General features: G+C 34.4%; 1 protein-coding gene across 1 annotated transcript in view; it reads right to left on the bottom strand.

The window, feature by feature from the left end:
- LOC142344870 (uncharacterized) overlaps window positions 1-13,661 on the bottom strand; it is a 34,864-nt gene extending 21,203 nt beyond the window's left edge. The window contains exons 1-3 of the mRNA XM_075396905.1: window positions 12,997-13,661; window positions 8,666-8,899; window positions 3,371-4,514 (exon numbers count right to left, since the gene is read on the bottom strand). Coding sequence (XP_075253020.1) covers window positions 3,371-4,514; window positions 8,666-8,899; window positions 12,997-13,170 — 1,552 coding nt within the window. The 5' untranslated portion in view covers window positions 13,171-13,661. The remainder of the gene's footprint in view (window positions 1-3,370; window positions 4,515-8,665; window positions 8,900-12,996) is intronic.
- Window positions 13,662-25,971: the final 12,310 nt, after the last annotated feature.

Below are 25,971 nucleotides of genomic sequence, written 5' to 3'. Positions count from 1 at the left end.
CTGTTCTTTTTGTTTCTCTGTTAATTGTCACATTACTTAACAATTTAACTGAAAAAACGTTGCAAAATTTGTATTTGAATGTATATTTTTTCTTTTCATAGCTCATGGTTTTAAGGGCTGCGACATCGCTCTGCGGAGAATTTTGTTATAGTTTTTTGTTGTCATATGCCAAATATTGGGTAAAAAAAGATATCAATGGCCAACTATAGATATATAAATGAATTTAATGACTGATATCAGTATATAGTTTAATTTTTTCTGACTTTCAAATAAATTTTTTTCAAAAATATTGAAATTATTCTCCAACTTCTTTTTTTCTTCTGATTTTTGTCTTTTTTCGTTTTTTATAATTTTGTAATCTGTTCGTAATTTAGCATCATTAATGAGAGATCTCGTTAACTCTTTGTTGAACCAAACAATAAACTTTCTGTTGGTTGAACGCTTAGACAATTTGTATCAGAAGACTTTTGTGAGTTTTAGATACTTTTCAATTTTTTGCGTTCTTTTTGTTGTCATATTGAGATTTTTAAAGTTAACACAAGTGGATATATATTTTTCCCACGGTTAATATTTTATAAATGTAATGGCTTCAGCACAGTGGTTTCATAAAAAGTTCCGCGAAGTTTTTTTAGTCCTGCTCGTATTTAAAGTTACTTTATAGTCTTATGATTTAGTCTCTTTAATAACAGGCGCAATTAGACTTCGAAGTTGCAAAAAAAACTGTCTACTTTTTTAATCGAAAGCTTCTGTTGGCCATGACTTCTGAAAACAATTGTTTTTCAAAGAAATTATGGATTTCCGAGCTTTCCCAATCTTATTTCTGTTATATCGTAGCTCAGTATCTCTATGGAAAAGACACATCCCTTATCTATTGAACTAACGTTTGCTCTTTATAACGGTTTTGTTTTCTACGAATGGACCTTGTTCTTGTTACAACAATGTTTCATAAAATATTAGTGATTTTTGCATTTTCGCCCATTTTTTTATTGCTCTTTTGCTCAATTCATGTCGACTTGTTAAAAAGCTGCATGGAAAAAGTCCGATATTTTTTCTAATGAAGTACAAGTTACTTTTCTTTAGTATGGGTTTTCTCTGATGCGATTTTGATTTGGTTGTTAATGGTTTTAAAAAATTGGACAACGAGTTTTGGTCGTTATTAAGATTTGTAATTATTTGATTTTATCGCCGTCTTTTTTGGTAGTCAAACTGATGAGAGGTTTCATCGGCCCTCAAGGTAGATTGTTTAAGTGGTAGATAATTAAGTGGAAAATATAGAAGAGCGGTGGCGGAACTTTATGTACAAACGCTCAATACCGAGCCTTTTGTTTGTTCTGAAAAATTAGCAGAATATCAATATTTATATGAGGGGTTTTGGCACCGTGTACGTTAATTTTTTATTAATTTTTAAAAGATATTAAAGTTTTTATCGCTGTTATTGAGCAGCTGGAACGTATTTTTCTGAAATATTATAATGTTTTGAAGTATCAAGTAAATCAAAATCAATTTTATTTTCTTTCAAATGCTGGTTCAATTGTGCCCATTCAAGATCTAATTGTTTATCTTAATTTGTTTTGTAAAAATCCCTGTTAGCAAAATCTGAATTCAACTGATAAATATTGGTGTGTGAAGTCCATAGTTTTAAGAAAAGTTCAGCTTTACCTAGTCTGGCAATCATAGCTAAACTTCTGAACTTTTTTCCAAATTATTTTTTTCCGCGGTCAGTAAAAATATTTGGCGAGTAAGAACTTTCTAATGTTTCACATTTGTCTAACTGTTTTTTTCTTCATGTTTTAACAGGAGTAGTTGCTGTTTGTTTTGTTAAGCAACAACAACATGGGCAACTCAACCAATTTTAACAGCTCGAACGAAATTTTGTCTGTAACGTGGCCAACTGTATTACGTCATGAAAGTTTTTTCAACAATACACAATCTGTTTTGTAGTTCAACCAAAAATTTTTGGTGAAGAAAAAGTTTTTCTTCTGAAACTGATTAAAATTATTCCTGGTTTAGAACAATGTTGCCTTCTTATGGTCCTTTTTAAGTCTCGTAATCCAAGTCTAGTGAATATTCTGTTCATTGACGAATGTGACATCTATTCATTCGTCAAAAGTTTTAATTTCTGAAATTTTATTCAAAGGTTTTGTAAGGTTTCTGGCGTGTCTTAGGGCGCTTATTAATTCATGCACCAGTTAAAATTTTCAAACCTATTGAGCAATAATAGTTGAAACGTAAAAGGAAACAGCTTTATGAAACTTCCGTGTCAGTTCCATATCATAATTTTGCGTTTGTACCAAGTTATAGTTTAATCCTCCATCTAGGAAAAATAATTTTTTTAGCAACAAAGCATTATATTTGCATTAAAAATTTCTGAGTCAACGTTGATCATACAGATATCAATTATCTAATCATAAGTGATCTGATCTAACTTACAATGTAAAAATTTTTGAAGTCGTATTGTTGTTATACCGTCCGAACTATTCCGGTTTCAGTTAAATCTCAAGTTTTTTGTTGTATCTCTGGTGCAAACCTTCATGTGTTCCAACAATAACTAACATAGCCAAGCTATCGCTCCTCCAAAATTATATCTAGTATAGGGAATTAAGTACTCTAATTCTCTGTTGACAATACATGACACTTCTGACCTGATACGTCATCTCTATGAGCTTCAAAATTGAAGTTGTGACAGCTTTATGTTTTTTTTCATCTGATTGCTATTTTCATTAACCACAAAACTGTGGAAAAAAGTGAGTTTACTTCATGTTTTTGGTATTTCCAACTCTCCATTTTATCAACAGAAAATAAGGGTCTTATTTTTAAAAAGACTATATCTTTTAGCCTTATTTGTAAAAAAATTGATCAAAAAATGAGTCTGAAAATTTTTTGTGTTCACACGCAAACAAGTCTCTTTCGTAAGAGATTGTTGAACAGACAAGATTTTCTTAGCAATTAACTCTTTTTATTGGACAAAAAGTCGTCGAATCTCTCCAAGCACTTTTAGTTTGCTATATCTTGTCTACTCTACTAGCAACAATTCCTAAGCTCTCCGATACCCTCTCAGTAGTTTTCTCTCAGTTCTGATAACTTCTTTAAAAACTTGGTTGCGTTCTAATTTCCCTATAAATTTCCCGAAAGTCTCGGTAATGAGGTTGAAAGTCTCTTAAATGTCCTACCGCGAAATGAGAGCGAGTATTTGCCAAAAATTACCAGGACATATACTTATACGTGGGATTGCGCTACCGCGCACATGGAATCCCATCAATTTTTCAAAAATTTTAAATTGGAGAAAAACTGAGAAAGAATCTCTATGCCGCTCATCCAAATATATCTAATGAATAGCAAAAATCTTGCAAGATTTGAATTTTGTAATTACCAGGATGGTCGTCACTGTCGTCCATGAACAAACTTATCCCGTCTAAACTGGTCCGCTTTGTTATTATAACTTCCTTTACATTAACCAACTCGTTAAACGTTACACTCTTCTTTTTCTTCCGGTCAAGTTGACTCAAAATTTCCTCGTTTTCCTCTTCCGTGATTAATGTATCATTATCTGGATCCTGAGACATTACTGCTGAGTTCTCTACTTCGCGATCGTCGTCCAAATGCTTGAGATGAATGTCGCGATTGACATCATAATTCTGGTCCTGGTTATCATCGTCCTTCTCCTCATTATTGTCAGCCTTTGAACCAATTGTTAAACTTTCCATTACTGGTTGGTTACTATCTCCCGTTATTTTCTCAAAGGCTTCCACAGTGACATTGTTCAAAGTAACATCAGAAGGTTCCATGTTTGAAGTGTCATTGGAATTATTGTTTTCGGATTTGAGCTCTTCAACGTCCTTAGTGGAAAATTCCCCATGTTTAGTTTCCCTCTTTATGTCCGATCCATAATTGGTTTCGTTGGAACCAGATGTTGAAGTTTGCAAGCTATCAGCAGCCAGATCAGTTTCCGATTTGTTCACGAAGTGATCAGGTGGTTCACAGTTTTTTACATCCTCTTTCTTATTATCAATATCTTCTTCGGATTTGCTCTCCGATGCCGATTCCTGCAGACATGGTTCAAGATTATTCTCTGATGAATTTGCGTTTCCGATTAACTGATCAATATCATTGCTAAAGCTCGTTTGACTAACGGGCGCGTAATTTATTTCACCGTAAATAATTTCCAGCAGAACCTTCTCAGCATTTTGACCGATGAAAAACAGCCAATCAAATAGCGTAGAAGATACCCGACGATTTGCACTTTCGAACCCTTCCAGAGCCTTCTTGACATACTCAGCAATGACGTATTTTTCATCGTCTGTTTTCGCAACTGAGTTTTGGAAACTTACGGAAGATACAGAATTGACAGTTTCCGAGAAGTTTGAAAGAAGATCGGATCTTAATCTGAAATTTGCGGATTGTGGGAGTCGGAATTCGATTTGGATTTGGGCTTTTATAAAGTGGTGCAGTTTGAGTAGCTCGTACGTCTTGCGAAAGAGAAATGGGTCTGGCCAGGGAGTGACAATTGCGGCTACCTAGAACCAGGACGACATGAATGAACAAATTTATTTATTCCGAGCTTATGTGCTGATTTACAGTAATCTCGTTTATTTTACAGTAGAAAACTGTGCCCATTGCATAGTTAATAATGTCTTAGTAATAAGTTTACTTGCAAAACATTTGTGGAAATACAGATTATTCACGTTTGTGGAAATACAGATGGAGATTAATCATTGAATATTTGAAACTAATTATGATTCGAAAAGATTGTTAAATTTATTTTTAAGCTAGTTGAATTTTCTGAAAGCTATGAGTCATGTTTTCAAAATATATTTCCAAATCAAAGCATAAAAATGGGCGCATAATGCAGATTTGATAACATATAATTTCGAAATTAGAAAAACAAGAAACCAGTGCAACTTTACATTTCAAACAAGGCGGCTCGGCAATGTGCGTCCACACAATGCTTCGACCTCACTCATCCTCATTTTTGACCTCATTATCTGCCAAATGAAGAGATTAGAAAAAATATACACAACTAGAAAAAAATTGTTACAAACCAAAACTAAAAACTGAATTAAATAATGCCATGCTGCATTAGAGAACTTATGATGCCTACCATTAGTGAGACTACGAGACAAAACAATCGACAAACTACACGAAAACAGATAGCCCACAATTTAATTTAAAAAGTACCGTGTACCAAAATCAATATACTACCAGACAAGACCTGAAATACACAATTTTACTTGTACTTAACTGCAATACAAAGCAGATGCGACCTGCCCATAATCAGACCACATAACCAGTCGACAAAAAGAAACAAAAAGCTGTACATCGAAAATATTTCTTTTCTGATTAAACCAAATAATCCGAAAAGTCATAAACATTAACTTTTAACAAAAAAATTTTAAGTAATTTTACTTTCAGGTCTTCACCAACACAATGAGAGCTTTTTCTGTTGAGTCTAAGCTCTAGAACTACTGCAAGGCAAATACAGGAAAGGGATAAGAGAAAAAACTTACAAACAATATACGAAAAAGAATGTATTGAAGCCATTAAAATCATAACTATTATCTGACTGATATATTATTTCTATTATGGATTCTGTTATTTCCATGAGTATATAAATGAAAGACTGTATATGTTCATTCAGTTGGGTTTCATATGAAATTCAATAGCACTTGTTATTTACTCGAATATTCTAACGGACAGCAAAAAACAAGCCCAAAAATTAATCCCTTACAAAGTTTGAAAGAAAATGCACAGTATTCAGGACATCAATTTGTGATTGGAACATAAAACCAATAGACCATTTGAAATTTTTTTTCTGATTAAACCAACAGAAGACAAACGAAATCAAAATCAGCAGAACCATTAATTATCAACTGACGGCATTGAATAATTTCTTTAAACCCGTAAAAGGCAACTGTCCAGACTTGCCAGTAATCAGAAATATTCTTAGTCACAAAGAAACACAGTTACAGAAAAAAAGAGAAATATAAAAGTGCAGGAAAAAAGTGTCAAGTTATTTGAAAAAAATATCATTAAAAGTTGTTGGACGCTTTATATCGATTCTCTTTTAAACCCTGGTTTAATTTTTCAGTTTTGTGGTAAAATTGATTGAAACCAACAGTTATGAACTAATACAAATTACTAAATTTTAGAGACAACTCGTAGTTTCCGAGAAATTAAAACCAATAATTTTCAACGGAAAGCATTAAGAACGCTAATTTATACCTCAATTGGAAACCAACGAGATCATTAAACACTCAGATCTAATATTAGGTCTACTAAAATGACAACAGATACAGGCAAAAAGAGAATTGTATCGAGAAGTGCTAGAAGAAACTGTCGAAGCCTTTAAAACTAAAAGCTATTCGCTGATAACTTTTTTATGTTCAGCTCAGGGGCTCATCAAGATCTCATGAACGTCAAAGGCAATTTTCAATATTGTCACAGCGTGACCAGACTTCAAAAAGAACAAAAATCAAAAATCAAAACAAGATAAAATCATCTAAACTTGTGGCATCGAAGTTTTAAAAACCAATATTGGAAATTAAAGTCCCTAAAATCCAAAAGTTGATGAATGGGTTTAAAGAATAGTAAAAGTTCTTTTTTCCCAAAAAACACTTTCTGTCTCCTAACAACCATTAGGTCTGCATTCAATGCTTTAGAAAGAATCGCTTATTCCTGTTGAATTGCTTTTTGTAATAACTAATTGAATCGCTTTTTGTAATAACCAAACAAAGACATAAGACTGCCAAATTGCATCAAATGCGGGCGAAAAACAACAATTCGTGAAAAGTAGGAAAACAGTGTCGAAGCCATAAAACCCATGAGCGATGATTCGCCGAAGAGAAAAAAGTTGATTGGGTCTCATTTGAATGTAATTGGAGTTTTTCATTGAAAGAACTTTGATGGGATTAGTGACTTGTCTCTGAATGGCCGGAGAAAAACTAATAAAGGGAAAAGACTTGGACGAAAAAGAGTCCTCCAATAGAATTCGAACTCTTTAGATTATGAACTTCCCGATGATACCAAATTTTGCAATTTTTTAAAAAGCTGCTCGTTTTTTAGGGACACCAAATTGGTCATAATTTATTGAAAAAAAACCTTTTATTTTACCTTTTTACATGTTTTGCACGCAATAGATTTCTTCGTGGTATCATTTTTTGATGATGTTCACGCAACCTTACACTAAAACAAGTTAGTGAGCAATCAAGAAAGTAGTTTTGAAACTTGTCATCCATTATTAATTGATCAATGACATTTCATTGCAATAGTGTCAATAGTTCTATTGCCCATGATGCGAGATTTTGAAAACCTTACATAAACGGAGCCAAAAATTGTCATAATTAACAACTTCTGTTTTTTAAAATAGTTCTATAATTTCCACAGTTATGGGGAATATTTATGCGGAACTGAATTTTTTCTCCAGACCAAATCGGAAAAACCTATACTAATCCTGTAAAATCAAGATCTGTTCCTTTTTTCAAATGTATATTGTCGATGAAAAATCAAATTATAGTAATTATTTCAGTCATGCGGGAGTAATAAAATAACGGAGAGCGAATTTCATTATGGCAAGAGATTAGTTCAAAACCGTTTTTACATGAAAAAACGGTGTATGGACAAAAGTTATGGCTTTTAAAGAGCAATTTTTCATGTGCGTCAATTTGATTTCTGGTTTTATTGTTTCTCATGGTTTTCCACAATGCTTTTATAGAGTATGTACAACTCTAACAATTTTATCGAATTTGACGTTATTTGTTTTGAGAATCATTAGTTAACATTACTGATTTCACCGTTTTTTAATTCACTCATTTTGCTTTTTCATAGCATAGTCATGCTAATGGTTGGGTCATGCAGTAACATTCCTTTGAAAATTGTAAACTAAACTATTGAAAAGCAAATTTTCGTCAAATTTTGCCGAACTTCAGGCCAAATAGACAGATGCTTCGAAAATCTGTTTTAAAACAGTTTCAGATGGAAAAGCTGTTATAATTTTTTAGTGATACTTTGGACACAGAGAACTTCAATTTGATAGTGCATATGGTAATATTAGATACCCTGAAGTTATTCAAAAGGTAAGAAAATGGGAACGATTAGTGAGCTTTTGAAAATCAATGGACAAAGTTTTTAATTGTGGATATTATTAATATATTTTTATAAAAATATTTAATATATATACATATATTATATAATTATATATATATATATATATATATATATATATATATATTAATACTATAAAATACTATATATATATATATATATATATATATATATATTATATATATATATATATATATATATATATATAAACATATATAAATTAATAATATCCACAAGATTATGTATTTGTGTTTTATCCATTGATTTTCAAAAGCTCGCTAATCGTTCCCATTTTCTTACCTTTTGACTAATTTCAGGGCATATCAGGTTAACATATGCACTAATAAATTGAAGTTCTCTGCGTCCAGAGTATCAATAAAAAGAAAAATATAACAATTTTTCCACCTGAAACTTTTCAAACAGATTTTTGCAGCATCTCATGACTATTTGGCCTAAATTTCGGTCCAAAATATATATCTAATTGTATAGAAAGAAGAACGTGGTTAAAAACTATTTTATTCAGCTTGTAAAAGTCCGTACCCCCAATGAAAATATTTCCTCGCTATACCTGCTGGATTCCGACAGTTGGAAACAAGGCAAAATGTTTCTCCAACTCAGTTGCAGTCTCGAACTTTGCAACCCCTTTGTAGTGCTGGGAAAGACAGAACTCCTCAATGAAAAAGTAGCACCTGGTTGGCAGTTTCTCACGGGAATAGCTGCCTAATACCTCCAGTGCGTCTAAAACTGGACACAGCTCTGGTAGACAGACTGCAACATTGGCCTCTCCTACAAACTCCTTTGTCTGAAACAGTTAACTCACGAGCTACTGCTACTTCACCAGAGTTGATCAGAGCTGAATCAAGTCACTTTTACACTTGACAGAAGAGCTTTCTGATGAGCAACACTACACTGGACTACTCTCAACTTTTGAAAACAACCAATTGAGTTATTTCATGTTTCAGATTCAAATCTGATGAAATGTCATTTGTTTTTGTCAACGGCAAATTATCTGTTTCTGTAATGATTATGTCAGATTTTTAGTTATACCAATGAGTAGAGTAGCTGAATAATGAAGAAGACTAAGAACTGGAGCATTCATTTGTTCTTAATTTCTTCTCTTTAATTTTCATTCCAAAAGTCATTTTTCTATGGTCAAAGCAAGATCAACATTGTCATCTGCATACTGTAAAGCTCATAATCTGTATATTATATCTATTTGATATTGTGTATGTAAAAATTGCTCATCAAGGGTCCTAAGATCATTCGCCGAGGAGCAACTTATTATAGCGAGATTTTTTCTGCTTCAATATTGTTGCAGACAATTTTGTGTATTCAACGTTGTGTGAAGTTTTTAATTACAAAAATCAATTTTAGTAAACCAGATTTTATTTAACAAAGACATTAAGAAATCACGGCTGGCAAAATCACAAAGGCGTTAGTCAGGTCTAAAAAAATCTGTAAAATTAAATTTTTTGTTGTTTCTTTTTTTCTGAAATTTTTCTTCACAATACAATTTTATTGTTTCAGTAATTGCTATCCTTTATAGAGAATTCAAATTTGTCAAACAACTTTTCTTTCAATATGTATTCTTCTATTTGTTTACTATCCATTGCATGTTTTTTTTGTGCTTCTGGTTTTCCTTTTTGGTAGAGCGGTGTTTGCTTAAAAAACAGTAAATTTGTTCTTCGAACTGCTTGCTAAAATCACCGTAAATTTATTTTTTGGATTAAAAAAATTAATGAAGAACGTCAATAGCTTGTAAAATTGAAATTTAACATGGTCAGGTGCCCAGGCTGATATGCTGCTAGGGTCTGGGCTTTTCGAGGATATAAGGATTTGAAATAGTTATACACTCAAAATGGTTAGCAATGGATACGAGAGAGACCCAAAACTATTACAGCAATGTTCACTACAAGGAATTAGCTAACTATAATGAACACGTGTCACCATGAAAACTTTTGAAAACATAATTTATTGGTTTTTGCTTGTTGTTGATAAAAACTTTTTTGGAAGGCACACATTTATGAATTACCGTTGAGACGTTCGAAAAATATTGTTTAAACAAGTCAGTTTTGTAAGAACTATAAAATGACCATTTGATTTGCTCTAAGTATTTTTGTATTTTTGGCTGATTAACTATTTGTCAGATTTTTAGTCGTCAGTTAGAAGAAATAACCGCCTATTGATCAGTTTTTAAATAAAACTTGCCACTGAAACACGAGATGATATTTATTGGAGACCATCATAATGGACTCCTCTAAAAACGTAAAAAGTAACCAATATAAACAAACACGATCAATAAAATTGTGACTGTTGTTCATCTTTTTACTAGCATTACTTTTGTTAAGAACATTGAAATCGAATGAGTTTGGATGATTCTAATTTAACTACTTCGGGAAGATTCAAATAATTGAGGTTGTAATCACACATTAACAGAATTTTTCTGAGTAAATTAATGTCTGCAATTTGTGAGGACGTGTCGTTATCAATGGTGTCGTTATCAATGTGTCGTTATCAATGTCCGCAATTGAGACCGTACGTATTCGGTTTCATTTTTTCTCTCTGCTGTGAAATGAATTGTTAATTTGATTTGCCGTCATTGATTACAAATATAAACTACTAGATCATTAACGGAAATTTGTAGATCTTGTCAACAATTTTGGCATACAAAGCGTAAAAAGAATGAGCTGCAATTAACACACCGATATGTAACTTTATTTTAGCTTATTTGACATGGAATTTTGACTCAGTGGCGATCATTTTAATGCGTCAAACACTAATTCATGCATCTCAAAATATACTTTTTATAGTTAGCGTCGATTTTTTCAGAAAAAATCCCTGTGCTGCTGTAATTTCAAGATAAAGTTGTTCTTCACTAAAAACCTTCGGTGCTGTTTTCTTTAACGATAAATTTTCTTATTATTTTAATAAAAATCCCTCAGTGCTGTTTCACTTTGTATACAAAATTAGCCTTCGGGTTATTTTAATAAGAATCTTCAGTGCTGTTTTCTTTATAGATGAAATTAGCCTTTTGATTATCTTTATCAAAAATACCTCAGTGCTGTTTTACGTTATCAAGAAAAATAGTCTTCTGATTTTTTAAATAAAAATTCCTCAGTGCTATTTTTTCTCTAGCTAATATTTGGGTCATAAACAATATTAAGAACAGATATTTAAAATGATCAAGCAATTATTAGAACATGTGAATTATAGTTAATTTCATTTGTTATCTATTTAAAAGAAATTAGTTACTAAGGGATTTTTATACTACGAAAAATCTGTCATATTTCATCAGTCATTTCTCATCAGTCCTTTGTAGTAACTTCTTTGTTAGCGTTCTTTCATCAGTTTTTTGAATTTAGAATCTGTCACTTCGCTTTAGGGACGATTGTTTCCCTTCTTTTTAGAGACTATAGTTTCCCATATTTCTCCGAAACAAAAATTGAAGCACTTTAAACAATTAAGCTAATTTGTAACTATAAACCTCGGATAATAGTGAAGTTAAAATTGCGGATAATGAAGACGCGGATAATAGTGACATTAAAGTTGCTGATAACAGCGAGGCGGATAATATTGACAAAGACTAAAAAAAAACTGGGGCAATTAGTGACGTTGAAAGCGCGGATTGAAGCTACCTTAGCGCGGATGTTAGTGACGTAAATTTACAGTTAACAGTGGCACAGATCTGTCGGCCTTTCTTGGCTGTCATTATTTTCCGCAATCGCGCATATCAGTGAAGAAATTTTCCAATTTTGAGTAAACTTGACCTAAATTCTTTTACTGTTCGTGTTGCAGTCACAGTGGAAATCGACCTAATTTAATTATCTGTGCCCCATAGGGTAATATTGTTTGTATTATCCAGCCAGGTCTTACTGAGGACTATTGTTTTATTTTTGCGCAAATAACAGAAGTTTTTTAGCGACTTTCACTTCCTTTGGAGGCTCTGCATGTTAAGCTGTATCAAATACAAAGTGCTGACAAAAAATTTCAAATTTGTTTTATCTTTGGTATAATATGAATCTGGATTTGTTTTTGAAATCCCCCCAATAGTAATATGTCAACAGCAAAAGCTTAGATTAATTGGAAAACTGATTGAAAGGTTAACTAGAAACCCAAAACGTATTTTGCAACTGGGAGTGATAAAAGGCACTGGTGGACGTAGGCAGCATAGATCGAGTGCTCTATGCTGCCTTGGTCCACCGGTGCCTTTTATCACTCCTAGTTGCAAAATACGTTTTTAGTTTCTATTTCAAAACACCATCTCTATGATAGACTTTTTATACATTGAATTTGGCATTCCGGTTTTGGACTCGGCGTGGCATTTTGGTAGCAAGTATTAAGGACCTGTTTTGCCACAGTTAGTCTTCTCCCAGTTATTTTCGGGTCAAATTCTCTACCCGGGCATTTCTTTCAAGAAAATGAACATTTTGCCAAGATCTTATGAACATTTTGCCAAGATCTTAAAACATGTCATGAAAATTTATATTAACAACATCTTGGTAAAGCGATCTCATTTTTCGCCAAATGAAACACGAGCTTGCATGCCTTGGCAAGATAAATCAGGTTATATTTTAATTAAGCGCGCCACCATAACAATATCTGATCTGATCTGTCAAACTCATTTTTCCACTAGTTTTTCCGGTTCACTTCCTTTTAGCCAACAAACCACCCCCACCCTAGCTTAGTGGGCATATAACTCTACCCCCCCCCCACCATACACAAACGTGCTTTTTTCCCATAAAGTGACGTTCTGTATAACAACACTTAAATTGTATGTTGTGGCGTAAAACACAGGGGGGAGCGAAGCAGAATAGATACTTTTTTCTTCCTTCTAGGTGAACAAAATTTTTCAAAGTGACCAAAGATAGCCCTCGTCTAATATAAATTTCAATTACTAACCTGCTCCAAAGTCGTGATGTATGCCAATTTGGTCTGGATAGTCTCCGGAATCACAATTTGTGTCACAATGTCCAAGAGTGTCAACTCCGAGGCATTGTCAAATTGAGCAATTTTGGAGTGAAAATCTGACAAAAATTTGGCTGAAACGCCGTTGATGGTCTTTTGAACGACCATGTTTAAGAATTACAAAGTCGCAGTTTAAAAAGTAGTTAAAACTCACGCATCAAAACGTATACTCTTGTTCAAAATGTGAATACAACTTGTTCATGATCGAACAAACGTTCAGAAAGCAACAAAAGTTTGACGTTGAGAATTTTTACAATTTTAAACACTTAAGTTGTTGATTTTGAACACTGTCATAGTCATCTCAGAACATGCCGAGTTCACAAAATCAATGAACAAATTTTCCTGCTGACCTGAGCACAATGGCTCAGAATTAATTAGCGTAACAAAAATTAAAATTAAGGAATAAAAAACAATACAAAAATATCTAAACAAAGATTTAAAGCTTTGAAGTGTGAATCATCTCTTAACCATAAAAATGTTGACGCTGAAGGACCCGGCAGTTTACGTCTGTGCTTTTTAATTCTTTTTAAAGCAACTACATTTTTTGCACATAAAATGACCTGATAAAATCAAAACTCGTTATATTAATAACTGGAAAACGCGGTGAAAGAAATGCGTTCACAGAAAAGCACGGAGTAAAAACAGTCTGAGCGCTGTAATTAAAACATAGCGGAGCTTTAATTGAAGTTTCGAACAAGAAAACCTCGGAGCAAACGAAATTTAAGCTAGATATCTTGAAGAGTTTTCTGTATTTGTTAATACATAACAACGAAGACGACTCGACAATGCCAAGTGATTTATTTTTTTATGCTTAATTTTCAATCTCATAATTTATGCACATGTTTTAACCGACTATTATCCTGAAAACTTTTTTGTTCATTTCAAAATGATTGAACAGTTAATACAACAATTGGCATCTTGATCTGACGATTCAAATTATTAGACTGTTTTTTATCAGCCCTGAGACAAATCTTGTTATAAAATTTGACTGACTGCTCAGTATTTCCGATGCCCACTTTGTGCTCACCTCTCAGTTTTGTAAATTTTTTCGATATCTATCGAATTATAAATAGATATTGGTTTCAATTTTAGCTCGAATCACGCTTTCTTCTAGCAGGTTTCGTCGGGGGAAATTCATGTGGAGTGACTGTTTCTTTGTCTAAAGAGTGTTTGATTGCATTTCCATATACCTGAACACTGTATTTAGGAGTAGTACTAATAATGCCACGGAGAGCGTGATGTTTTTTATCCAATATGTGATTTGAGGGGCTAAAACTTTGCTGTTGTCTGCTTACATATGCAGAGTTGATGAAAGAATAGAATTTAATGCAGCTACCTTGTTAAACGAATTTGTAGTCTGTTTTGCTTCTTAAATAAATGCAAGGCGACGTCTTAATGTTTGTATTCAGCGTTCTACAATCCACAAATCTCTTTTTGTCAGTAGCTGGTGCTTCGATATTTCTGACAAAGCTAATTTTACAAAAAAAATTGGGTCTTTCCCATTATAGCCCCCAGCTTAGTGGTCAGATAACCTATAACCCCCCATCATTGTATATATATATATATATATATATATATATATATATATATATATATATGTATATATATATATATATATATATATATATATATATATATATATACCATAATGGGGGGGCTATATTTTTATGGCGGGGTGGGGGGGGGGGGGGCTATAATGGGAAAGACCCAAAATATTAAATTGTCCTCTAATTGGACAACAGGCTTGATCAAGACGAAATAATCTTGAAACAATATGACAATTGATGCAACTTTCTATGCTTGTTAAGAGAATGGAGCCATTTGATTTTTAAAAAACTTCTGTAGTTGGATATTTTTAAAATTAATCATCATATCCACGAATATCAAATTTGTTCCTTTTCTCATCTAAAATTTGATCCGCATTGTCAATTTGTATTTCCTGGTTCATGACATTTTCATTCGATTGAAAAGGAGATCTTACAAAGGAGATCTTTTTTATGTATGGCCACCAAAAATGTTGGGTAACACACGACATCCTAGGCTTCTAGGAAAATCGCACGGCTGTTTTTGATTAGTCTGTACTCAGTGGCGTATGTAAAGGCTCTATTTGTCTAAACACGCGCGACAAACAAAAGTGCAGATCACGCCAAAAGGAATTGAGAGAGGGATTAACCTTTTTTGATCTGGCCTTACTATTTGAGAAAACTTCCGTCACCAGTTTTTTTTTTGAGCGCACGTGATTTGCGATGGTGGACAGGTGGACAGCGGTTGCTTTCACTATTGCAGCTAAGTTCGAATTAGGTTAAAGCCCTGAAGAAACAGCACATAATCTTGCTTTACAGGAGAGGTCATCAACTTTGCAGAACACATATTCATTCTGCTTGATATAGTTATTTACTTTACAACTGTTTGTATTATTGAATTGATATGTGTGATGAGCTTTAAATTAGGAGCTGTTGCGCAACTAAAATTCTGGAGTGATTATGGGCAAATAGTAGATCTTGTTCACACGTAAACTATAAGTGGAGCGTCAGTAGTGATACCTGCAAAAACAGTTCAAAACAAACAGTACATTGGCAGCTTTATTTGATACTCAGGTATTAAAATTTTAATAAAAACTTTCAATAGTTCTTTGTTTGCCCATGAGTTGTCATTCCCTTTGGGATGTCTAAAGAATTCCGTCCTGGTTGTTTATCTGCTCCACTGGTAGTGGAAAGGAAAAGGGTATATCACATATGAAATGACTCTCACTAAAAAAAACAACAAAAACCAAAAATCTTAACGAATATTTTTTTTCGCGTCATTAATTGTATCTTTAAACCAATTTAAAAGCTTCAAATCACTTTTGCATGCTCACTTAATAAAACTATAAATAACTTCAGCATGCTCAAAAGTGCGCTTTTATTTAAGCTCAATTGCAAATTAGAAATAAATTTGGTCCGAAAAATACATACCTAAAAAGAGCGGAAACGTGCTACAAGACTTGTCACCTATTTTACAATTTTAACGTATCCCAATTTCGCAAAAATGGCGTTACTTCTTTAGCGAAATAAAAGATAAAAAGCTTGTCTCCTAATTTTTTTCACTTTATCTTTATGTATCTATTTTTCGTGTGATTTTTACTAAGGCGGAATTTTTTGGGTATACCTCTGCGTCGTAATGGAGACGGCAGATAGTAATTTTTGCGGAGCAAAATGTGTATTTTTGTTTAATTACGTAATTAGTACTCCAATCAGCTGCTTAATTGACTGTAGTGTTTGCGTTGAGCGGACTTTAAATCTTTGGTGCAATGGTACCCTCCATGTGCAATGAGTCATTGTCGTAACAGAATGAATTTGCCTTTTGAACAATGTAGTTTTGCAGAACTGGTTAACTGGATTTAATCATTGAATTTGAATGTGAAGCAATAATGCCATGTGATTTTTGAATCACGATAGCAGGGGTGAAAATATTTGATAAAGTTGAAACAGGAAATTCTTCGTCACACGCGGGAATGTTTTTGGCTGGTTAGAAAAGAGTGCAGGAAAATTAATCCAAAAAGCCTTCTTTTTACCCCAGCAAAAGTTCTATTGTGCATTGGTGAAATTTAATTGTGCTAACATGAACCCAAGGCCAACGGGAGATTAATCGCAGTTATTGCATGTTTCGAGACGCGCGTAGAAGAATCAAATTTTGGCATTTTTGTGACGCGTTCCTTTATTGCAATGAATTGTCTAGCCAGATAAATTTTAATGATTGTCTAGCCAGATAAATTTTTCAGATCTTTTTTAAAAGGGAATTGGTGGCAAAGTTATGCAATATTATAAATGGCTTACTTAGGTGGTGGACAGATCCTAAGAAACCGTGAAGATTATTGATTGAATCTGGTCAATTCGGAGCTTTAGACCGTCAATGAAAAAAAGACCCAAATTCTTAGACTTGTCAACCATTGCTTTCAACGGTAGCTTTGGTTTTCTGGATTGTCTTCTAATTCTGTAACAATGTCTTTAAGTCACGAATACTCCAATTTTCTATCCAATGAGCGAGATTAGAAGTTTTGACAATTTGCCTAGCGAGTGCAAGGTTGTGGTTACCGCAAATACATCACGTGTCAAAATAAGGTCTTCGAACTATTTTACCAATTTCCAGTGCTATTTTCCGTGGTTCAAACTTTCAAAAGTCACTTTTTAGTAGCACAACATCATTAGATTGACTGTAAAAAGAGACATATTGAGGGTGATAATTGTTGCTATGAAAAAATTTAACTGTTTTTTACACATCATGTCTAATTCCACTGCATTTAAAAAATTTTCTGCAGATTTGTTTGATCCTGAAAATTGTGAATTACTTCGAACTTGAGATTATTAATTTTGAGTCTCCTAATTAGAGAACATTTTTTGAATAAAAAATTGCTTCCTGATTGGGAGACTATTGATGGCAAGACTGTTGAAAAATTTTAGTTGATATTCGTTTTGCAAAGCTGTTATTGTAGTTTTGTGGTCATTTTTCATCGAACTGACTGTAATGATTGTGTGACTAGATACATTGTTATGATTTTTTAGATATTTTGTCAGATTTTTAATTATAATGGAATTGGTGGCAAAGTTATGCAGTTTTGGGAATGATTTAGTTAGGTGGTGGATCGATCCTAAGAAACAGGGAAATTCTGTGTGATGCTAGGTGCGAGTGAATGAATTGCAGTTGTTTTTGATTCCAGAGGAAAAATACTTATCAGTGAAATATTAAGTCCCAGTACATTCGTTTTTAAATCTTACAAAACAGCTTTTTAGTAGATTAATTCGTTTTGTATTTGAGTCTTTTTTATACATATGAACAAAAATTCAAGGAGTTCTTCTTCACTTCCACAACCTAAAAAAAGGATGTCATTCTGAAAACAGAAACTCGAATAAATATTCGAAAGCCTTCCTCTTTAGACCAACAAGTGTGTAATCCATAATTCTTGGGAGTTCTATTGACATATCAGTGAATCCATAAAACCCTGTTTTAAAACGACAAGTGCCTGTCATTTGGTCACTAACAATATTAAAATTGCACGTTTTTTCCCTGAAATTGTGAATATGATTTTGACTAAATGCAATTTTCAAACTATTCTTGTGGAACAATCTCGAAATTGAGTAGATTGATAATTTTTGTTTGTTTAGTGAATTCAATTATTGTATCAAAAATATAAATTGATTATTGTTTATTTTTGTTTTGATTAATTGATTTTTTAATCTAGGGCAAAATTTAGGTCAATTTTTATGTCTTTCTTTAAAGAGTGTAGTTTATTCGTTATTCAATCTTTTTGCACATAAATAGGAGCTCATCTGCCTTTCTTCTTTGCACTCAAAGTTTTTCTAAAAAGATAAGAAGACTATGTAATTTTATCTATCAGTTCTCAAAATTTGATCAGATATCAATCAGTAATAGAGTTGATGATTTTATTGGTCGATGTGGAAGAGTTCGCATATGGAGCAGTCTAAATTTATCGAAAGCAGCCTGGCCGATTAGGGGGCTTTAGACCGTCAAGAACACCAAAAATGTCCTAGACTTGCCAACCATAGCTTTCAACAGGAGCTTTAATTTTCTCGAGTGACTTCTCGTTGATTAGCAATGCGTTTAAGTATTTATTAAGTATTTAAGAATACTCAAATTTGCAATACACACAGAGATATTAAAAACTTTTGACAATATGCGAAGCAAGAGCATGATGGTGGTTACCTCAAATACTTCTCGTATCAAAGAAAAGTGTTCCATTAATATTCTTTGAGTACAATATTCCGTGGTTCTAATCTTGAAGTCACTTTTATCAGTGACCTACTACCATAATAACTACAGTGAAAAGAGTCATATTGAGGGTGTATATTTAGCTGTGTTTTTTCTCATCATATATAATTCTACTGCGTTTTCCAAACTTTATGAAGTTTTTTGAACCAGAAATTTGTGTTTTCGTGCGCAATTGAGATTAATGGTTCTGGTTTTCTAATCAGGGCATATTTTTCTTCCTGCAAAAAACTTCGCTTTGTAATTGGCAGACCATTAGAGACTTGTGTATTGAAAAATTGGCGTTGGAATTTCCTTTGCAGTTCTGTTACTGTAAATTTTTGGTCAATTCGCGTTGCGGTCCCATACGGAAAGTCGGTATGTCCAGACCGTCCCAGACTGAAAGTCGGTATGTCCAGACCGTCCCGGACGGAAAATCGGTATGTCCAGACCGTCCCAGACAGAAAGTGCCTATGTCCAGACATTCGTGCGTTCACCAGACTATTCGTGCGTTCATGATCAGACTTTCGTGCGTTCATCAGACATTTCGTGCGTTCATGTCCAGACTATCGTCCGTTCACCAGATTTTTGGGCGTTCACCAGACTTTCGTGCGTTCATGATCAGACTTTCGTGCGTTCACCAAACTTTCGTGCGTTCACCAGACTTTTGTGTGTTCACCAGACTTTCGTGCGTTCATGATCAGACTTTCGTGCGCTCATCAGAACCTTCGTGCGTTCATGTCCAGACTGTCGTGCATTCCCCAGATTTATTTGCGTTCACCAGGTATTGTGCGTTCATCAAACTAGGGTGCGATGATCCAATTTTTGTCCCTTCAAGACATAGAAAACTTATTCAAATCAAACGAAATTGGCGTGGGAGATTTCCGGTGTAAAAAGAGTCTAAATCAGCACTTGGTATTAAGTATCGCCAGTGTATTTAGAGTGTAGAACAAAAATTTTTTTTTCTATAGCTCACCTAGACAAAAGTTAATTTTGTACTAATTAGTTCTGTGCATATTACTAAACTGAGTGCTTCAGTATGATGAACTATATCTTTCATTAGTTCTTTCTGTTATTTCTAGAACTCACTGTCGGGCATAGTTGCAATATTTTTAAATCAGATGAAGATATCTTCCTAATTACCAAGTTAACTAATTTCGAATTTTTTTCAGTTGCCGTAAAACTTTTTGATTGATTGGATTGTCATTTGTTATGGTAGTAAGAATTACATAACACTCAAGAACTATACTTCATGCAGGTATGAAAACTCCCTCCATGAGATGCAAAATTTCAATCGTAACACAATTTGGGTTGCTACTGGTAACAATCCGTTTTCTATTCGTTACAATGCTGAGAAACTAAAAAAACGGCTCGGCCGTCTCACTGATTTCATCACACATTGTTCTAAACTCAAATAGGGATCTCTTCTGTTTCGCCCTCCCCCCCCCCCAGCTTAGTGAGCATAAATCTTTTATGACCCCAGGCGCACGTGCCATTTTCTTACATAGTAACGTGCTCTATAACGTATAATTTGTAACTGGGGGGCGTAAAAACACTGGGGGCCGAAACAGAATGGATCCTCAAATAGATTTATCATCTATTTTCCTAAATCATTCGCAAGCGTGCGTTGCTAACACTTCATTAACGATCAGAGTGGGAATATGATCCGACAACCTGTAGATGAGTTCCAGGAGAGTTGATTAATCCCAGATTTTTGTGGTTCAAGCAAGTTGTTGATAGATTTTTTTTATTTTGATAGCAGTGTGGTACAATAGTACATTTTAGTTTGGGGCTATCGATTTGGTGTAGCTAAATAAGTTCATTTTATGTTTAAATTAATTCATTTCATCTACCTTATTTTGTTCATTCATTTAATTCTAGTTTTGAAGATCGAATCTTAAGTTTTCATACTTGTAAATTTGTTTACATCCTGTGCATGATCTTCTGTCTGTTCACATTGTCTCGTGATTGTAAGTTGCCGCATTTGGAAATGTAATCTTATGAACAAATTGTTAATCAGTTTGTTAATTTTATCTAGATTCATTCTCTTCATTTTCGCAATTGAAATTAGTTGACATTGTCTTTAACTAGAATCCGCTCCGCCAAAAAGTCTTATTTTAGACGAGTTAAATTTAATTGTATTTCGCTAAGCGAAATACCCAATTAATAATCGAGTGTAATTTCGCTACGCCAAATCCGCCTATTTTCTGTAACCAGAATATTCAATTCACAAGCAACAAAATTTAGCGTCGATTCGCTCCACCAATTCACCCATAAATAGCCGTTGTAGAATAAGCTAATCGGCGTCGCGAATCATCTCATTCCTACAGATAGCAAATCTGTACGACATGGCGCAGTCAGCTCGAGAATCTAGGAAAACACCGTTGTCGATAGAGCCCTTTTGGGAACGACCAACTTCGAACCCGCCAATCAGATGGGAGAAATGGCGAATCCAGGTAAAACTAGCGATTCTCGCTCGCAAGAAGATCACTATAGACACGTTGTTACAATTCAAACCAACGACAGTTCGATTGCCAGTAGAACCGAAGTACGAGATGTCTATTGAAGATACAACAGATGAAGCTGAGAGAGAGCGTCGAATTAGAAACAATCAATTGAAGTTGCAATGGGAGTTAAAATGTCAAAAGATAACAGAAGCGGGAATACTATGCGGGGAACGACCATGGAATTTGTGTGACCAAAGATGTGTATTTCTTTATACCTAAGTATTGGTACGGAAGGAAGACGACTACTTACACAAAAATTTCCACATGACAATATTTACGACTTGACTACCCTCAAACTTTGGGAAATGATGGAGATAGCTTTTATTCGCCCAAGAAATATCACATTTGATCGATACGTGTTCTTCTCTCGAAAGCAGAAGAAGGGTGAAACTGTAGAACAATTCTATAGCATCTTGAAAGAATTGGCTGAAAATTGCGATTTCGAAAATCGTGAAGAGGCAATCATCAGAGATATTTTCATCACAAACATGTTGGATGATGACATTCAACGGGAGCTTCTACGGGATACAGTTGAACCGGAGAGGGCACTCAGCATTGCAGTCAACATGGAAATGGGTATTCAGAATCAGCAGAGAATTTCATCTAATAACGGTGCAACTGGCAGTACAGTGAACGCAATACAACAATTCAATCGATTTCGCGGCGCGGGTGTGCGTGGAAATCAATCAAGTAGAGCAGTCGTCAACCGTGCATCCGTTGGACAGTGTCGTGGGTGTTGTCAAGTTTGGACAACAACACACCGTCAGGTTTGCTCTGCAATGGGTAAGAAATGTAATCACTGTGGTTTACAAAACCATTTTGCTAAGGTATGTCGACGAAGACTTAACAATACACGAAATACTCAACAAACCAATCGCATTAACACTGTAGAAACTGCTGAAACATCTAATCAAAATTCAAGTCAGGAAAATCAGAACGTCAATTATATAAATTATAATGAACAAATTAATTCAGACTATGATTCCTCGGATGATAATTACGTTTCAACCGTCGAAAATATTAGTTCACCAAATATAGCACTGAAAAATTTGTCATTAACGATTGGAAACACAAATTGTGATTTACTTCTCGATTCCGGTAGTGGTTGTACCATTATTAATATGTCACTTGCAAGAGAAATAATGTTCAATTGTGCGCAATCACAATGGTCAGAGAAAAAACCACTGGAATTGAAGTCTTTTTCTAACGACATTGTTCAACCTCTCGGCACTTTAAAAACGCCGGTAAAATGCAATGATTGGAATCTTCAGAAAGCAAAAATCACAGTCGTAGCTGATGGGTTTCGACCAATATTAGGACGAGATCTTTTTGATCAGTTAGGAATCACAATATCTCAGAAACCTTGTCTGAAAACAGAAGTCAATAACATAGATCAACCTTGTGCAATAAAGAGATCACTTGCAAAGGAGTTTCCCGATTTGATATCCCGAATTGAAAAATCAAAAAACCATACGGTTAACTCCAAATTCCACAAAAATTATCGAGTTATACATGAGAAAGGAAGAAAAGTGCCGATACATTTTCAACCGAAAGTGAAAATTGAACTTGAAAAACTATTAAACGAAGGACATATAGAAAATTTAAACAATTGTTCCGATCAATTTTCCGTATCTCCAATCGTCATTACGGTAAAAAAAAAGGATCAATCAATCAAAATAGCACTTGATTCCAAAATCTTAAATAAACTGTTCATAAAAACAAGTATCAAATGCCCAATATAGATTCGCTAATTCAAAAAATCTCGCAAACACTGTCAACGGCGCCGCAAGAGACTGCTTATTTTACGATTCTTGATTTGCAGTACGCGTATAGCCAACTTAAGATACACAGTGATACGGCCCGCCATTGTAACTTTAATATTGTTAGCGGAGATATGACTGGCACATATCGATTTAAAACTGGATTTTACGGCTTAACGGATATGCCAGCTGAATTCCAAAAAGCTATTGATTGTACCCTTGCTGGTTTGGATAATACTTTCTGTTTCTTGGACGATATATTGATTGCGAGCAGAGGTAGAATCGAAAAACATCTGGATTTGGTACGAAAATGTCTAATAAAACTAGATCAAGAAAATCTGCGAATAAATCTTGCGAAATGTCATTTTGCAAAAGAAAACATTGAATGGCTTGGACATAATATTACACAATCAGGTGTAACTCCACTTTCAACTAAAACGGATGCAATTGGAAAAATATCAGCACCTACTAATCTTAAAAAACTTCGATCGTTTATGGGTTCAGTACACCATTTAGGAAAATTTATTCCAAATTTGTCACAGTTAGGTTACCCCTTTCAACCTTTGCTTAAGAAAAATTCAAAATTTCTTTGGACAGACGAGCATGAAAAACATTTCTCCTTGATAAAAGAACAAATCGCGGAAACCACTGAAAATAAACATTTTAACCCGGAATTAGAAACACGAATTAAATGCGATGCTTCACGCGAAGGTTTGGGATGTGCATTGGAACAACGAACACCTAATGGTTGGCACACAGTAGCATTTGCGTCACGATTTTTGAACTCTGTTGAAGACAGATATAGTATAAATGAGCTTGAACTTTTGGGTGTTGTCTGGTCCGTGGAACATTTCAAATATTATTTGTAAAGCAAACCTTTTACTGTGATAACTGATCATAGAGCTCGTCTCTCAACCATGAGAGAAAACAGGTCTAACAAATCATATAAAAGTAGATTAACACGTTGGGTAGATCGATTATTACCATTTGATTTTTTAATTGACCATCTACCTGGCTCAAAAATGGGATTAGTGGATTATATCTCTCGCGACCCGCAACAAGCTGTTAATATATCTGCATATGACGAGCAATTTATCGTAGCTAAATTTGATGTAATTAAACGCAGTGCAAAACGCTTCTTATTAAATGCCGAAAATTACGCCGATTTCGCAGCGCGAAATCCACTTACAAAAAGCGTCATAAATAATCCAAATTCCACTAATAAATTGTGCAGTGAATTCGCACCGCGAAGTCCAGAATATTCTACAAGTACGCAAAATGATAACCCAATTAGCGAACTAACACCAATTACTTTAAATTCCAACCCCAAAATCGAGACAGCTAACATCTCTCCCTCGCTTTTTGCCTTGAATCGATCCACTGAACAGTCGCTCTCTAAATAAAACAATTTCCAACGAATAGCCACGAAATTCAATAACGTATACATGATGTCGCAATCAAATTCCGATGATGAAACCTTGATGACAGTCAAGCAATCAACTCCTTCAAGAGTGCGATTTGCAGAACAGGGACCCTCAATAGCTGAAGCAGCACCCGCCACTCCAATCACGCCCACGACCGATACAACAGCCACTTCGCCTTCAGTAGACGACCTCTATCTGGACTCCTTCAGTTTCGCCCTCTCTAAAATCTTCTCCAGCTCCTTAATGGCCAGTCTGAAAACTAAGGATGCGATTTTGAAAGAGATTCGCGATTGCATCCTTACCGAAAATAAAGATAGATGCAAACAAATATCACCCTACATCCATTCCTTCTGGAAAGACTTGCATGCAAAGAACGGCTGTGTTTGCATAGACGACAGGATTGCCCTTCCCCATGCGATCAAAGACGCCTATGTTGACGCCATCCATGCAACTCATTCTGGCACTTGGGGGATGACCGATATAGCAACACACGCGTGGTAGCCATATATGCACAGGGACATAGCTACGAAAACTGCAAAGTGCAACCCTTGTGTCAAGATTGGTAAAAAGTTAAAATCTATTATATCTGCTAATAAATGGGTACCATTAAATGTATGTAAAGTTCCAAATGAGGAAATTCAAATTGGTTTTGGAGGACCCATTTAAAATGAAAAAAATCAAGAGATTTACTTTCTTGCTTGTATTGATCGATTTTCGAAGTTCCCAACAGAGGAAGTATTTGATAGAGCTAATGCAGATAATAATTTGAAATTTCTTCAAGAGTACGTTTTGCTACACGGTATACCCCGTGCAATTAGATTGGATCAAGCTCGATGCCAAACGGGACATCAAATTAAAGCATTTTGTAGTCAAAATAACATACAGCTAATTGAAGCGCCAATACACGATCACAGAGCAATTGGCTTGGTTGAAAGGCTAATTCAAACAATCAAGAATCGCTTAGCTTGCATTAAAACGGCGGCGCGAAATCAATTCAATATGAAAGCCTCAATAAATTCAATAATTTATCAGTTACGAACATGTCGTCAAAAGACTATTAATAAATCACCATTTGAGGCACATTTTGGTAGGAAAGCGAAAACGCCATTAAGTAATATAACGACTAAACCAGATCCAAAAAATCTATCTTACAAAAACGTTCTAAATAAATATTTAGATTTGGAGACAGTCAGATGGGACGAACTTATCACAGACGACAACTGGAACAACGAAGAACGTAGCGACATTGAGATAGAGGTGAATAAAAACAAACTGGGCAAAGATGCGACGAAACGACAAAAGGAGGACCCGAATAAGGAACCAAGATTGATTTCCCATCCAGATGTCGGACAACCTGTACCCCGAACGGAAGCGTCATTGGAGGTAAAGCTGGCAAAAAAGAGACCCCGCACGAAAAGATCGAAGAAAAGTCTTGATGGCCTATATGACGTCTTAGCACCAGGATTCTCAGTAATC

This window comes from Convolutriloba macropyga, chromosome 8 (assembly GCF_964194025.1).
Source record: "Convolutriloba macropyga chromosome 8, txConMacr16.3, whole genome shotgun sequence".
NCBI classification, from domain to species: Eukaryota; Metazoa; Xenacoelomorpha; order Acoela; family Convolutidae; genus Convolutriloba; species Convolutriloba macropyga.
The sequence above is the reverse complement of the archived record's forward strand: the minus strand, read 5'-3'. Positions and strand labels throughout refer to the sequence as shown.